Source organism: Octopus bimaculoides, chromosome 11, assembly GCF_001194135.2.
Source record: "Octopus bimaculoides isolate UCB-OBI-ISO-001 chromosome 11, ASM119413v2, whole genome shotgun sequence".
In the NCBI taxonomy this organism is placed as follows: domain Eukaryota; kingdom Metazoa; phylum Mollusca; class Cephalopoda; order Octopoda; family Octopodidae; genus Octopus; species Octopus bimaculoides.
This window is the reverse complement of record NC_068991.1, coordinates 50,300,177-50,314,344: the sequence shown is the minus strand read 5'-3', so window position 1 is coordinate 50,314,344 and position 14,168 is coordinate 50,300,177. Positions and strand designations below refer to the sequence as shown.

The window sequence follows — 14,168 nt, the reverse complement described above, 5'->3', positions numbered from 1 at the left end:
AAAATTGTCAAAAAATTCGTACGGTGAACTTTCCCTGCGATGAATTGATGACGGTGAACTTATTGGATATGGGTCTTGATATTTAGTTGTACTGAAACTTAGTTTATTCACACCATAAAGATGAAAGGTTAAATCGAGAATTTGAACTCAGAATATAAAGAAATGTAGCTAAATATTCTAAGGTTTTTAGTCTGGCGCTCTTCTGCATATTCACTATAAGTCAAATTTGTTTTGTTTTCTTCAAACACAAAACCAGCTTTATATCAGTTACATTCCATTGGACTGGCTATATGTTATGTCACATCTATTTCTTATATCGACCCAGAAGAACTTTAGATGAGGTATTTAGTCCTCTGCCCTACCAGTTTTGCTAGCCATCCCACTATATCTTAACAGCATAATTAAATTTAGAACTAAATGCTTTCCTATTTATTTTATCTATGATATTATTTTACAATAAAATTTTAACTAATGAACTTTATGCTGTAATGTAGAAGAGGCACTATTTAAGCAAATTTTTGGTGTTAAAGAGATGTATAAGTAATTTATTAACAATTAATTAGTAATTATGATTCATTCAAAGACATGTCTTAATTTTTAACAGTTTATCTAATGTCATATTCTTGAATTTTGAGAAATATCTATCACAAATAATTTATGGAATAAAAGTTTCAGTTGGAATTTATATCAGAAGCTGCTCATAACTAAATTGCAACAATTAATGCATTAAAAATACAGTCTCTCTAAAACGATTTAAATACTGTTTTAACGACGTCTGTCACAAATATGGTAATTGCACAAAATTAATAAAAACCAATATTTAATCATTCTTTATCCAACATTTTGGAACCAACGTCATTCATTCTAACAAGTAGCAATAGATTTTATCGCTTGTTTTTAATCACTAAATTTTTTTGTGGGTTAACGTAATGTCAGAAATCTCAACAATTTTTTTGTAATCAATTTTTCGCATTCTTACACAAAATATTTCTTTTATTGTCAACATTTTCAGTGAATATTATTTGTAAGAGGACAATGTTTACGTTAAGATTTCCATTGTTATATCTAGACGACAATATAAAATTTAAAAATTCTGTATTTTTAAGCAATGCTATTTTATTGGAGATGCCAAAATAATAATAATAATGCTTTCGAATTTTTGAAGAAGGCCAGAATTTTACGAGTTTGGTCGATACCATCGAGACCCAGTACTTGACTGGTACTTTATCTTACTGGCCCTGAAAGGATGAAAAGCAAAGTTGACAGGATTTGAACCCAAAACATGAGTCGAAACACCACTAAGAATTATGCCCGATGCGCTAACAATTCTGCCAGGTCACTGCCTTAATAATAATAATAATAATGATTTCAAATTTTGCCACAAGAGCATCAACTTTAGGGGAGGGGATGAGTCGGTTACATCGACCCCATTGTTCAACTGGAACTTATTTTATCGACCCCCTAAAGGATGAAAGGTAAAGTCGACCTCAGCAGAATTTGAACTCAGAATGTAGCGACAGGCGAAATGCCGCTAAGCATTTCGTCCAGCACGCTAACGATTCTACCAGCTTGCCGCCTTAATAATAATAATAATAATAATAATAATAATAATAATAATAATAATAATAATAATAATAATAATAATGATAATAATAATAATAATATGAGAGAGAATTTTTTTTACGAAATGTTTTAAAATTAATCAATGCTCAGGCACAGCAATAGATTTTAGAACCAACGGTAGCAGTACATAGTTAGATATCCCTGAAGTTTAACACCGTCGAATATGATGAATTTTCTAACAAAAATAACAGCCAGATGTAATATTTATCAATTTGGAAGAATGATCGACATCGCCAGGCTGGAAATAGTCTCGAAATCCTCCACTAAATATTTTCCAAGGATTGAAAAAGTCAAGGGCGGCATAAATATACAAAGTTAAAGCTTACACTGTCTTATCTCAAACATTTGGTTACAGTTTCTATATCGCAGGAAGCTTAAATAAAGTTTTATTATTTTTACAAGTTGAACAAAACCTTCATTTGCCAATTATTTAATTGATCTACTTACAAAAATATACTTCTCTATGGGGATTAAACTAAGCTTCCTTTAGAATAACATCTTAAAGTCCCGAAATGAAATCTTTAATGACAAACTGATTTTCTTTTGATATAATCGATTAAATTTCACATGTTCATGCATTCCTTAGAAAAAAAAACCAAACTTCTAAAGTGGGGAGTAACATTATGATTTGTATAAAAATAATCAAATATAGAAATATTGCATCCAATCAAGATGATGTGAGTTTGTAGAGCTTGTAGGGATTTGGGACTTTACAGTTTTACTAACATTTTGTGCCTCAAAGACGCTTTTGAGATGTAATAATATTTTCTTTGTTTTAAACGCTATTGAGTGATTTTCGTTCTCATTAACATAACTACAAACACCCATACACACTCATGCAAACACATTCATTCATTTACTTGTAAATTTTCTTGATTAATAATACAGAGTTAATATTTCAAATCACATCTTTTGACTGGTATTATTCTGTCAAAAGATATTTCCAAATCTGATAACGCAATCATTAGTACATCATCTTCAATTTATACCGTATTAATATAATCTCATTTTATTTCATTATATTCAAATGAACATCATTGAATCATAAAGCTAAGGAAAAACCATATTCCATTACGCTTAAAAAAATTATTATTGGAAATTTACGAGTCGTGATTTTCGTGGCGAAGTTTGGGTGTAAATAAATCAATAACAAATTTCTGTTGAAATTTGACTAAGAGTGAACACGCCACTCATAGGAATATTTAGATCACATATGTTTTAGCAGCAACACTCAGTTTTAATTAAACATAATAATGATTTTTTAAAATAAAAACCTAACCCCAAACCTGTTTTCTCTTACAACAATATTCCAAGATAAAAATTTCATTAACTAACCTTCAATTAACAATTAAAAAATCACACATTCAATGTATGAACCATATATTAACACAAAAACTAAAAACATTTCTTTTCTTCTGCCGTTTAGTTAATTAGTTTTTCATTCTAAAAATGTTTTTTTTTCTTTCTGAAAAATAAGCCTTTCGGTCAAGTTAAATTTTATTGTCTCAAAGGTGTCGATATTTTGTAAGAAATTAAATATTCTGAAGCACAAGAAATTAACAGTTTCTTGTCTGGAAGCATCGAATTTTGTGGTGAGAAATTTCTGTTATCATATCAAGCTATTTTAACGTGTCAATGTTAGCCTCAAATGTTTATATTTTTGATTAAATAAAGTGACTAAAATATTTGTTAAGTTTCTGATCATATCTCATCTTTACCGAGTTTTCTGTTCAATATGGCAAGAGGCCCAACACCGCCATGGAATCCACTTTCGTTTTGAGCTTGTTGTAACATGCCACGCTGTGCTGTTTCCCAAAGACGTTTTTGCATCATGGCAATATTAATATTTTTAGCTTGCAAGAAATCATGCATCGATATCATTTCCCCAGACGTACGTCGATATTCATTATCACTGTCATAATCTACATCTACCATTGTTACACTGTCTGATTTGGCCTTACGTTGACTCTGTCGTATTCCAGGAGTAATAGCGTTGCGTCTGGCCCGAAATGTCGGTATTTCTCTACGACATTGACAGCGACAGTTTAATTTACGTAAAATCCAGTTTAAAAATTGCTTTATGATAATAGAGGCCACATTAAATAAGCTGTATATACAACAGCATCCTATAATAATAAATACAAAATTTCCAAGTCGATACAAGTGAATGTAGTCATACTGGGTTTTTTGACTCACTGTATAATCTCCGAAGCCAATTGTAGAAAAGGCAACAAAGCAAAAATATATCGATTCAAAGTAGCTCCAGTTTTCGACGGAATGATACATAGCTGAAGCACAGCAAGCAACCAAAATGGCACCACAGAGAAGGATAAGCATAACCCAATATACGGAGGGTTTCCATGCATCTAAACTATCTTCTGAAACAGATGAATCTCGCCTTTCACTGTCGTGTTTCTCAGAAACCTGGCTGGACTTTTGGCGCTGGCTTTTTTCATGAATACCTTTTAAGATATGTGCCAAGAATGTAATGATTCGTTCAAGAAATAAGTTAAAAAATAAAATGGCACCTGCACAGCCGAAAAATCCATAGAAAATTAAAAGAATTTTCCCATTAGGTGTGCTTGGTGTTGTCATACCAAAACCTGAAAGAGAAAACAAAAATAATTAGTTTTTATGTTTAAAAATGACAATTTGTATTAAAAATATAAACTATTTATTTTTCTTCAGAGAAAAACAAACTGGCTTTGGTTATTATAATTAAATAGAATCGGTAAAAAAAAAACCAAAATTATCTTGTTGCACTAAATCATCTTTAATAATACATCATTAAAGACTGTGATACATATTAAACCAGTTATATCTTACATTTGAAGCAATCGAGAAATAGCGTGTGCTACACTATAAAGTAATGAATTACGTCATGCTGTAGGTGCATGAGCTATTAAGCAAAATATACTGGTCCTTTTAACCGATCTCTTGTTTGTATACAAGTGATGTATGACACAAATCTATCAACCAGAAATAGATTGGTATTCTTTATCTGATGAGGGTCAAAGAAATCTAAAAACTTATCTGGTCGATCCCAGTGATTTTTTTTGCCAAAAAAGATATTTAAAAATGTGGAGCGTAGCCAATTTTTTAACTTTTCAAAGGAAGATGAAAATTGCAAGTTAATAAAAAAGTAATGGCTTACATTTCAATTTATCTGAAAACGTTCTGTAGCGCACTATAAATAAATTAATCCACAAAATCAGTGTATATCTAACTAGTTTAGCTGAGTCCTAGTTTATGTACGCTGCAAATAGCAATAACCTATTTAATTCTCCTGGACAAAAGATCGATGCTCTTTCTGCGATGAACTTCCAAGAAATTTCATTATTTCTAGTTAGTTTTTTAACCCCATAACACCGGTTGACGTAAATTTACTTGCGCTGTGTACTTGCTTTGAATCAGATTACGAAAATATATGCAGCCCTATTTGCTGCAGTTTTGTACCTGTTTGTGTACCGGTTGATGTAAATATCCGCTATCACTCACGGAATCGATGATAGAGGCCACTGTGCAAATTTCAAGGAATCTAATAGGTTTGTTAAACTCTTCATGCAAATATTTCCAACTCAGTTCGAGACTTCATCACCATAATAAGTATAAAACCAGCAGTTTTGGCGGTTACACCACCATTTCCACAATGACTTCATATCAAATTCGTACACGTTCAGCAAATTCTTCTGGCCTTTTACGGAATTTACAGTCGCAATTACTGGAATGGCTTGAGAGGTAGAGGAATCAGGCCAAAGGTCTGAGGGTTTGCAAGCAAGATATGAGCACATCCTTGGCACTCTCCAGAGGAAAAGAGACTTGTGACCAGCTTCTGTGGATGGGATTTGGAAATCATTTACATTACCTTAGTTAACCATGGATAGCAGTAGAAGATAACAAGAAAACTATGACGTAACTGAGCTTCTCTACAATTGATCCAGGTATGAACTACAGAGAAAAGACGAACTTCTCAGTGAACAGAATAGGATTGAAACTCAAAATCATTTATAAATGAGAAATTACTGTCCAAGTGAGTTGCTCTGAAAATTAGGAACAGAGTCTAAAAACGCGAAGAATAGGAACGTATTGTTTGGTATATGTTGTGTATCAAATCCCATGCAACAAAAATTCTTGGTTTATTAAAATTATCTCCGACTCTGGAGGATGTCATAATTACCAAATAAAAATTAATACCACAAACGGGCAGTGAAGGCGGTGAGCTGGCAAAAACGTTAGCACGCCGGGCGAAATGCTTAGCGGTATTTCGTCTGCCGTTACGTTCTGAGTTCAAATTCCGCCGAGGTCGACTTTGCCTTTCATCCTTTCGGGGTCGATAAATTAAGTACCAGTTACGCACTTTGGTTGATGTAATCGACTTAATCCGTTTGTCTGTCCTTGTTTGTCCCCTCTATGTTTAGCTCCTTGTGGGCAATAAAGAAATAAGAAATTAATACCAGCTCCACTTGAGAAGGGAAGACAATCTCGAGAGTTAAGATTTCTCCAGACTTGACATGCTATTAAAGAAAAGGACAGGTTTATTGTTTGGAGATAAGAGAACAATCATGGAGACATGCTTCTGCCTGAATTAGCATCACCTGCACAACAGTTATCTTACCTTATCTCAGGTACTTGAGGGACTTAGAAATACACGAAGAAGAGCAGAACACATTGATGGCTGAGGTAATTTGTATAAATTAAACAAAATGAACCAAGAGAAATAACTCAGAGTGGCCTGCAGTATGTATATGAACAACACAAACAAATACAGGTATATCAAACACCACACAACATAAATTTTTGGTTTATATATGAACTTTCAATCACACATTCACGCATTCTAATTGATACTGTCCTATATAGAAACATAGACAATGAAGAATTGGTAAGCATAGAAGAAAGTTATCATTGATCAAAGTAACTAAATACAATTGTAAAAGATATCGATATCTATGACGAAGTTCTTCGACCCATTTTATTGATGATTGAATAGTCTAGTCACATCAATTGGGTGGCCAACGTTTCTCGTATAAAAAAAAATTAAAAGATAACTATAATTGATAACAATAAATATAGAAAACTGGGATCGTCATTGTCAGAAGTCTCGGCTGAGTCTATAGAAATTCGAATTGATTCATGTTTTTTTTAGTTAATTCTGAAGTTTCGTCATTGTCATCATCAGCATCATTAGATATTGGTTGCTCTCAGCAGGTCCAATATAATTCCAGTCTTTCTGTTTTCATATATTTATCTGTCCAATTCTTGATACTATCCAACCATAAAGCGGTGAGCTGGCAGAATCGTTAGCACGCCGGGCAAAATGCTAAGCGGCATTTCGTCCGTCTTTACGTTCTGAGTTCAAATCCCGCCGATGCTAACTTTGCCTTTCATCTTTTCGGGATCGATAAAAAGGGTACCAGTTGATCTCTGGGGTCGATATAATCGACTTACTCTCTCCCCCGAAGTTGCTGGCCCTGTGCCAAAATTTGAAATCGATATTATCCAACCATGTTATTCTTAGTTTCCCTCTTCCTTTCTTCCTACTCCCCTTGTCGGCCACGAAAACAGTCCGTAAAGTATTTGTTCCCCATTAAATACCCTGAATATTTTAGTTTTTCTCTTTGACAGTATTTAATAAAATTTTCTTAGTTTTTACCATTCTTATTTCTTTACCATTGACTTCGTGTTTTGTTCACGATGTTCTCAAAACTCTTCTATACGCCTACATCTCAAAGTCTTGTATCCATTTGATATTGCTGTTGTTAATGCCCATATCTCAACTCCTTATAGTACAGTGGACAATTCATAATAACTTTAATATTCTAATGATTTTTTTCTGGGTGAAATATTAATGTTTCTTTATCGATTGACATTTTCATTACATTTAAAAAAAAAAATTTGTTTGTAGAATTCTTCAATCTCTCTATCACTGCGTCATTGTGTAGGAGTGTATCATATCTGACGATATTGAAAGGTTTTTCCTGGTAACTTCCTCATTATCATTCCGGCTGTATTTGTTCGCTATCTTTGTTAAGGATTTTGCTATAGCGTTTTTCATTATGACTCTTTCCCGTCAGAATACAGTATTATGTAATTTTTTCTTACAATTTACCATCATCTGTTCAGCTAGTTTCAGATATTCGCTGGATGTCAATATTCATTTATTTTCCCTGTTTCCTATTTTCTGTATATGATTGCTTTTCTTCCCACTTAATAAAATGTTCCTGTTCTTCGTATTTGTAGACATAAGAGTAGCTTATTCTTAATTTCCAAAGCACAAACGGACAGTATTCTCCCTTTTGCGACTGAGTTTGACTTAAGATCAACATCAGCCGTTCAGCTCGTTTCTTTTCGTCTTTTCTATTTGTTTATGCTGTACATACATGCATAGTACCTACCTACATACATACATACATACATACATACATACATACATACATGTGGCATGATGCAGTGGTCAGAACAATCTGGAACAGGATAACAAAAAAGAAAACTTCAACAGACGAATTTGAATCTCTTGAAATTGCTGATTCAAAAATATATTGTTGAAACTTGAAAATTAAAATTAAAACAGTCACCAAATGAAAACACAACCGGCCAGATATTGTTGCGTGGGATCACAAGGAAAAAATATTTGCTACCCTATATATAAAAGAAAAATAGAATATGAATGCTTACTAAAGATGATAGCCAATGTTTTCAGTGATACTGTAAAACTTGCAGTGTTATTTTAAAGTTTTATGGCGTTACTTATTTTTACTTATTTTGCAGTAAAGTTTTTACCATAAAATAAGCGAAGTAGTAAAAGTTACGTACAAAAGATACTGTAAGTTCAACTGTGGCGTCAAAAAAGACTGTATTCATTAAACAGTGATGCATTTGTCAGAGGAAATGTTAGGAAATTGTTGCGTAAGGAATTTTTATAAGTGGCATGAGGGAAATGTTAGAGTAATGCGGTGAACGAAGGAGATTTAAATGGCAACAAGACAGCTATGTCAATAATGAAAAATGCTGTAGCTTAAATAATGACAGGTTGGCTCCAGAAAGTCCCCTACGTTCACGTGCGAAAACTAATTTATACAAATATTGGTTGGCTAGTTTTCAGTCATGTGATGCGCAAAATATAATTGCACTTCTGAATTTTTCTTTTCTTTCTTTCTTTCTTTTTCTTTTTGTCTTGTTAAATATTTCAACACATATGAGAATGTACCTGACATGCTTCAAAAACTACTATAGCAGTCACCTGAGTAACGGGAAACATCAGAAACACCGAAGAGTATTCACTAAGACTTAGCTTTGAATAAATAAATAACAATACTAATAACACACACACACACACACACACACAAACGCACGCACGCGCGCACACACAGGCACACACACACACACACACACAGAGGCACAATATATGCATTCACACACACATAACGTGACTATATACTAGCTGATTATGTTAAAGTGTTAGGTTATATGTTAGCTTAGCATTTAACAAACGCACAATTACATTTTTCAGCTCAGTCTGATATTCCTACACGATCATAGATTGTAATATTTTATGGTTTGCTCATTTCTATATTTCTGTATTATTAATGAGACATTTCTCACGAGTCTGCTATCTTTGATACAGAATAAGTGATTTCCTTTGGTAGTTTATGTTCTTTAAACATACATCACTTATATATTTGTACTACCAGGTTGAGTCAAATGTTTTTTCGGATTATCACTGATGATTTTTGGCAACTTGTGATCTCCATGTTATATTTATTAACTTCAATCGTTGCTGAATTGTTTATTCATTATTTTCATATTTAAAAAAAAAAATGTTTATTTTTTATTTTACAGCGTTGATAATGAGTAGTGAAAAAAAATGACAATTAGAACCATTTTACATAACCTGTGAAAAAAACAAAAAAAAAAACAAAGGACTGAGTGCAAGGACAGTGGTAAAAGAAATTGATGATGCGGAAGGCCCATGACCTGTCAATGAACGTGTGACACAAAACTGGTTCAGACATTTCAAGGAAGGTGACACCAGCCTCGAAGATAAACCAAGCTTGAACAACAACCAAACACAAGCACTCGAACATTGTCAGCAGAACTTGGTCCTTCACAAAGCACCATCAATCGACACCTCTATAAGCTCGGCCTTGTGAGAAGACGCTGTCGAAAAGCTTCTCTTGAACTGACCAATGACCAAGCTCAATGGCAACGTGGGAACATTTGCAAACAGCTGCTGATAAATCCTAGAGATGTCCGATTTTTGTAACGAGTCGTATCTGGGGATGAAAATTGGATTTATTTTCGTAATCTTGTTAATAGAAGTCAGTGGCTTCGTTCCGGCCAGGCTTCAGAACCTGTTATCAAGCAAGGGCAGTTTGAGCAAAAGGTTGTGTTGTGTGTTTGATGGAATTTTGAAGGGATGTTACACTTTGAGCTTGTCCCAGATAGTCATACTGTGAACGCTAACTGCTCAACAACTGAAGCGAGTATATGATGTTTTGAAAGCCCGCTAACCGGTATTAGATAATCGAACGACGCGCACTCCTACAGCATGACAATGCCCCAGCATACAGTGTCAATGTAACCAAGAGCAAACTTGAGGAGCATGAGGGGCTGCAAGTGCTACCTCACCCTGCCTACAGTCCATACCCTGCACTATCAGATTACCATCTTTTCCGAGCCATGTCTCATTTCTTGCACGGATGAAGGTTCAACAATGTAGATGAGGTTGAAAAGAGAGTGCAGAGAGTTTTTTGCCTCTAAACCAGCCAAATGCTATAAATGTGGAATTGAGCTTCTGGCAACAGACAATAAAATACACTGGGGTATATTTTGACCAACAATCACTTTTCGCTAACACCGCTAATGCTTAAAAAAAAAAAAAAGATTTGAATGTCACGATATCCTATTGCTGTCGAAAATACATATTGAATTTTGTGACGTGGTAACCAATATTTTGTTTTATTAAAGACGAATATCTCATTTGATGGATAATTATAACAATTTTACGTAATACCCCAATACTTACATTTTTACAATAAATCTTGAACCATTTGCCTCCATTATGTCACTTTGAGAATGTCGCAGAGTAGAGGTAAGGCACATTGTAGTATTTTTATTTTTTTACTTCAGATAGATTAAGAAAAGTATGAATGCCACAAGAGTATTTTTTCTGTCATATGAAGCCTTGTATTGATATCACTATAAATCAATATTGAAAAAATCAATCATTATTTTACATTCATTCTGCAACACAGTAAGTAAAGGGAATATGATGATGGCGGTTGAATTCTTTCCTTTTTGTGTTCCAAAGAAGAGTTTTTACCCAGAATAAGTAAAATAATGTACAATGGAGGTCTGCGAGAAGAAATGCTGGGAGAACATTGGAAGAACGATCCGACGACTTAATAGGAACAATAAAGAAGTAATCATTTCTATTCAACATTATTCAAAGGAATTTCTTTGACTCAAAGACTTAAAGGCATAGAAAATATTTGGTGATTTTTATTTTAATTGTTTTCTATTCAACCTTGATGTAGAATTGTGCATTAAGAATTAATATTAATTACTATACATAAATATATGCAGACACACACATACACACACACATACACACACACAAATACACACACACGTACATATTTATATATACGTGTATACACATACATAAGTATATGTAGATGCATATTACGCACACAGGCACATATATCTATATACATACAGATATGAAGAGAGATACAGAGATTGATAGAGAGATGAGCATATACGGAGATGGGTATGATTAATGAATATTATTTATATACATTCATACTTACGCGCGCACACACACATTCACACACACATAAACACATACGTATATATGCATCTGTAAGTACTCATGTTCGTATGTATGTATGTATGTATCAGTATATACGTACTTATGTATGTGTGTGTATAAATATACTGACACACAGGCTCATAAAAGCAGTATTATGTATAATTTATAACAAGCTGTATGTGCAGTTTTGATACTCGTGCCTAGAGAGGTGTAATTTATGTCAGAAATTCAGACAAAAATCAGTCTTTGAATATATCGATGTATTCCACTGGATTCATACGTTTTATTCATGAAGTTTCGATTTATACGTTTCTTAGGAGAAATTACAATGTGATGTATTTATAATGGTTGGAGTGTCTTTATAAATTAGAATATTTTAGAATATTTACCTCATTGAAATCTACGATGCATATTTTCCTGTGTATTGAAGTGAAACACCCAAGCGAATATGACATGACGCAATCAGCCATCTGCTACTGAATTCAAATTACTAAACATTTCTACACCCGACCTAATTCTTTCTGTGAGCCAAATTTGCATAACTGTACTGTGTAAATATTACCTGTTCAGGTAAAATGATCAGATATAGCGACATGCCGTTTAGAACTATTTAGTTACTAAATGTCAGGATGCTATTGCATACAACACACCAATGACTCGACAGCCATTAACGATTAATAGATGACTTTTAACTCACGTACCAACAGATAGAAATATAAACAGACACAAATCTTATGTAAGTCCTTATTGATTTGATAATTTATAAATGACTCTTCGAATTAGTTTTGAATTTAAATTCCCTCAGTAACAATTGCTCTCTGTTGGTTTGTTCAACTTATCAGCCTTGAAAATAGACAACAAAGCACTATAGAACCTAAACCCTATTTTATTCTCGTTACGAACTCATCCTCATTCTTGACTAATCATTTCATTCAACAGCTCTAAGCTTCTTGGCGCCCTTTCCACTTCTTGTATCTATTTGTCTGGTGTCTCTGAATAGATCAATTACCGAATAATTCTGAAATACTTGTCCAAAGATTCCACTTTATGGAACAAAAGAGCTTTTTCCTTAAGAGCTACTCGAAACTACACAATGCAGTGTTTATAAAATTCTCTTCTTCCATCCTTTGATAATCGTCTGTTAGAAATTAACGTCGATTTGGACTTCATTTATTCTTTTGGGACAAAATTATTACTCTTTCTCTTTGTCTAACAGATAAAGGCCATGTCAAACTCAATAAACCGGATATCGATAAAAAGATGTTAACAGTTCAATTACAAATAAAATGGTTGTTTAGATATTGATAATTGATAATTGGAGAATATCAGATCAAGTTAAAAACATGCTTTTATTAAAAAAAAGCCATTAAAAAGCCAACGGCAAGCCACAGTTTGTGGAATATATGGCTTCTGAATTGTCCAGAATTGACTATTTTATAATAATGGATTGCACAATAGTCTGTGTATAATTTGAAATATAATGCAAGGTACATCTTGCATTACAAGGTTATATCTGATTATTTTTGTTATTTCAAATTCCATAGAAGATGAATTTTGGTAGGAGAAAATGATAAGATGTATTAGTTGGTCTTTGATTAAAGCTGCCGGAGTTGATGTGATGTTTGATAAATCATTGGATACAGACAACGTTGGTTTTGTTATGAACATCTTTTATCCACCCGCAGCAGGTTCAATACCAAGAATCACAATTTCGCTCTTCATTTTTATAGTTATACTCCTTATACATTAATTGTATTTTAACCCCACCAAATTATTGATATTATCTATGTACATATTATTCTTCGTCATCTTCTCTCCTGGGTTGTTTATAAAATTCCTATGTGATTAATCTGCTCTTAAAAATGGTCCTCTTCAACGAGATCGAGACTGGAAGTAAGACTCATAGACGTCCAAAACTTCGTTTTCTTGATCATCTTAAGTGATCACTCATTTTATGCGGTGTACATCCCCTGGTTGTTAATCAGAAGGCATGGAGGTCCGTGTGTGATGCTGGAGCAGAGCGCTTGGAAACCGAACACAGGACACTGCATGAAGAGAGGAGGAGACGTTGTCATCAACCCCTTGCAGATGTTGTTCGGTGTCACTTTCAGTGCTCTCAGTGTCACAGGATCTACCTATCTCGTATCGGTCTTTTCAGTTACGTCCGCTCCCATGAGAAGTAATGCGCCGGAGGCGGAGGATGAGGACTGTCTTGGATCGTCGCTGTCATCACCTTCGATGGGCCGTCATAAGCGAAAAGTGTAAACCATGCACATAAATCTCGGTTTTTCCTACTCCTCTGACGCTAAATGGAACGAAATCCAAGCGAAGCTTTTCCCCGGACAGTTCTATAGCAGCAGACAAAACATAATTACAAGAGATTTTCATCTCAAAGTTTTCAGATGAATGGATTTTATATCTAAGTAACATATTTCGATCAGTGCATCACCACATGTAGACAACTGAATGGCAGAAGAAAAGGCTCACCACTCGCACATATTTTAATCTGTTTTTGCATAAAATTCGGAAACACACACCAGTAAGATATACCTTACATCGCAAATTATAGAAATAAATAATACACTGAGTGATGGACTTTCAATATAACCATATGTCCGCATGTATCTATGCGCGCGTGTGTGGGGATATGTGTGTGTGTGTGTGTGATAGAGAGAGAGAGAGAGAGAGAGAGAGAGAGAGAGAGAGAGAGAGAGAGAGAGAGAGAGAGAGA

The 14,168-nt window shown here is 33.9% G+C and overlaps 1 protein-coding gene across 1 annotated transcript in view; it reads right to left on the bottom strand.

Annotated features, from left to right (window-relative positions):
- Window positions 1-647: 647 nt before the first annotated feature.
- LOC106873917 (potassium channel subfamily K member 13) overlaps window positions 648-14,168 on the bottom strand; it is a 146,425-nt gene continuing 132,904 nt past the window's right edge. Inside the window, exon 2 of the mRNA XM_052971788.1 lies at window positions 648-4,226. Coding sequence (XP_052827748.1) covers window positions 3,325-4,226 — 902 coding nt within the window. The 3' untranslated portion in view covers window positions 648-3,324. The remainder of the gene's footprint in view (window positions 4,227-14,168) is intronic.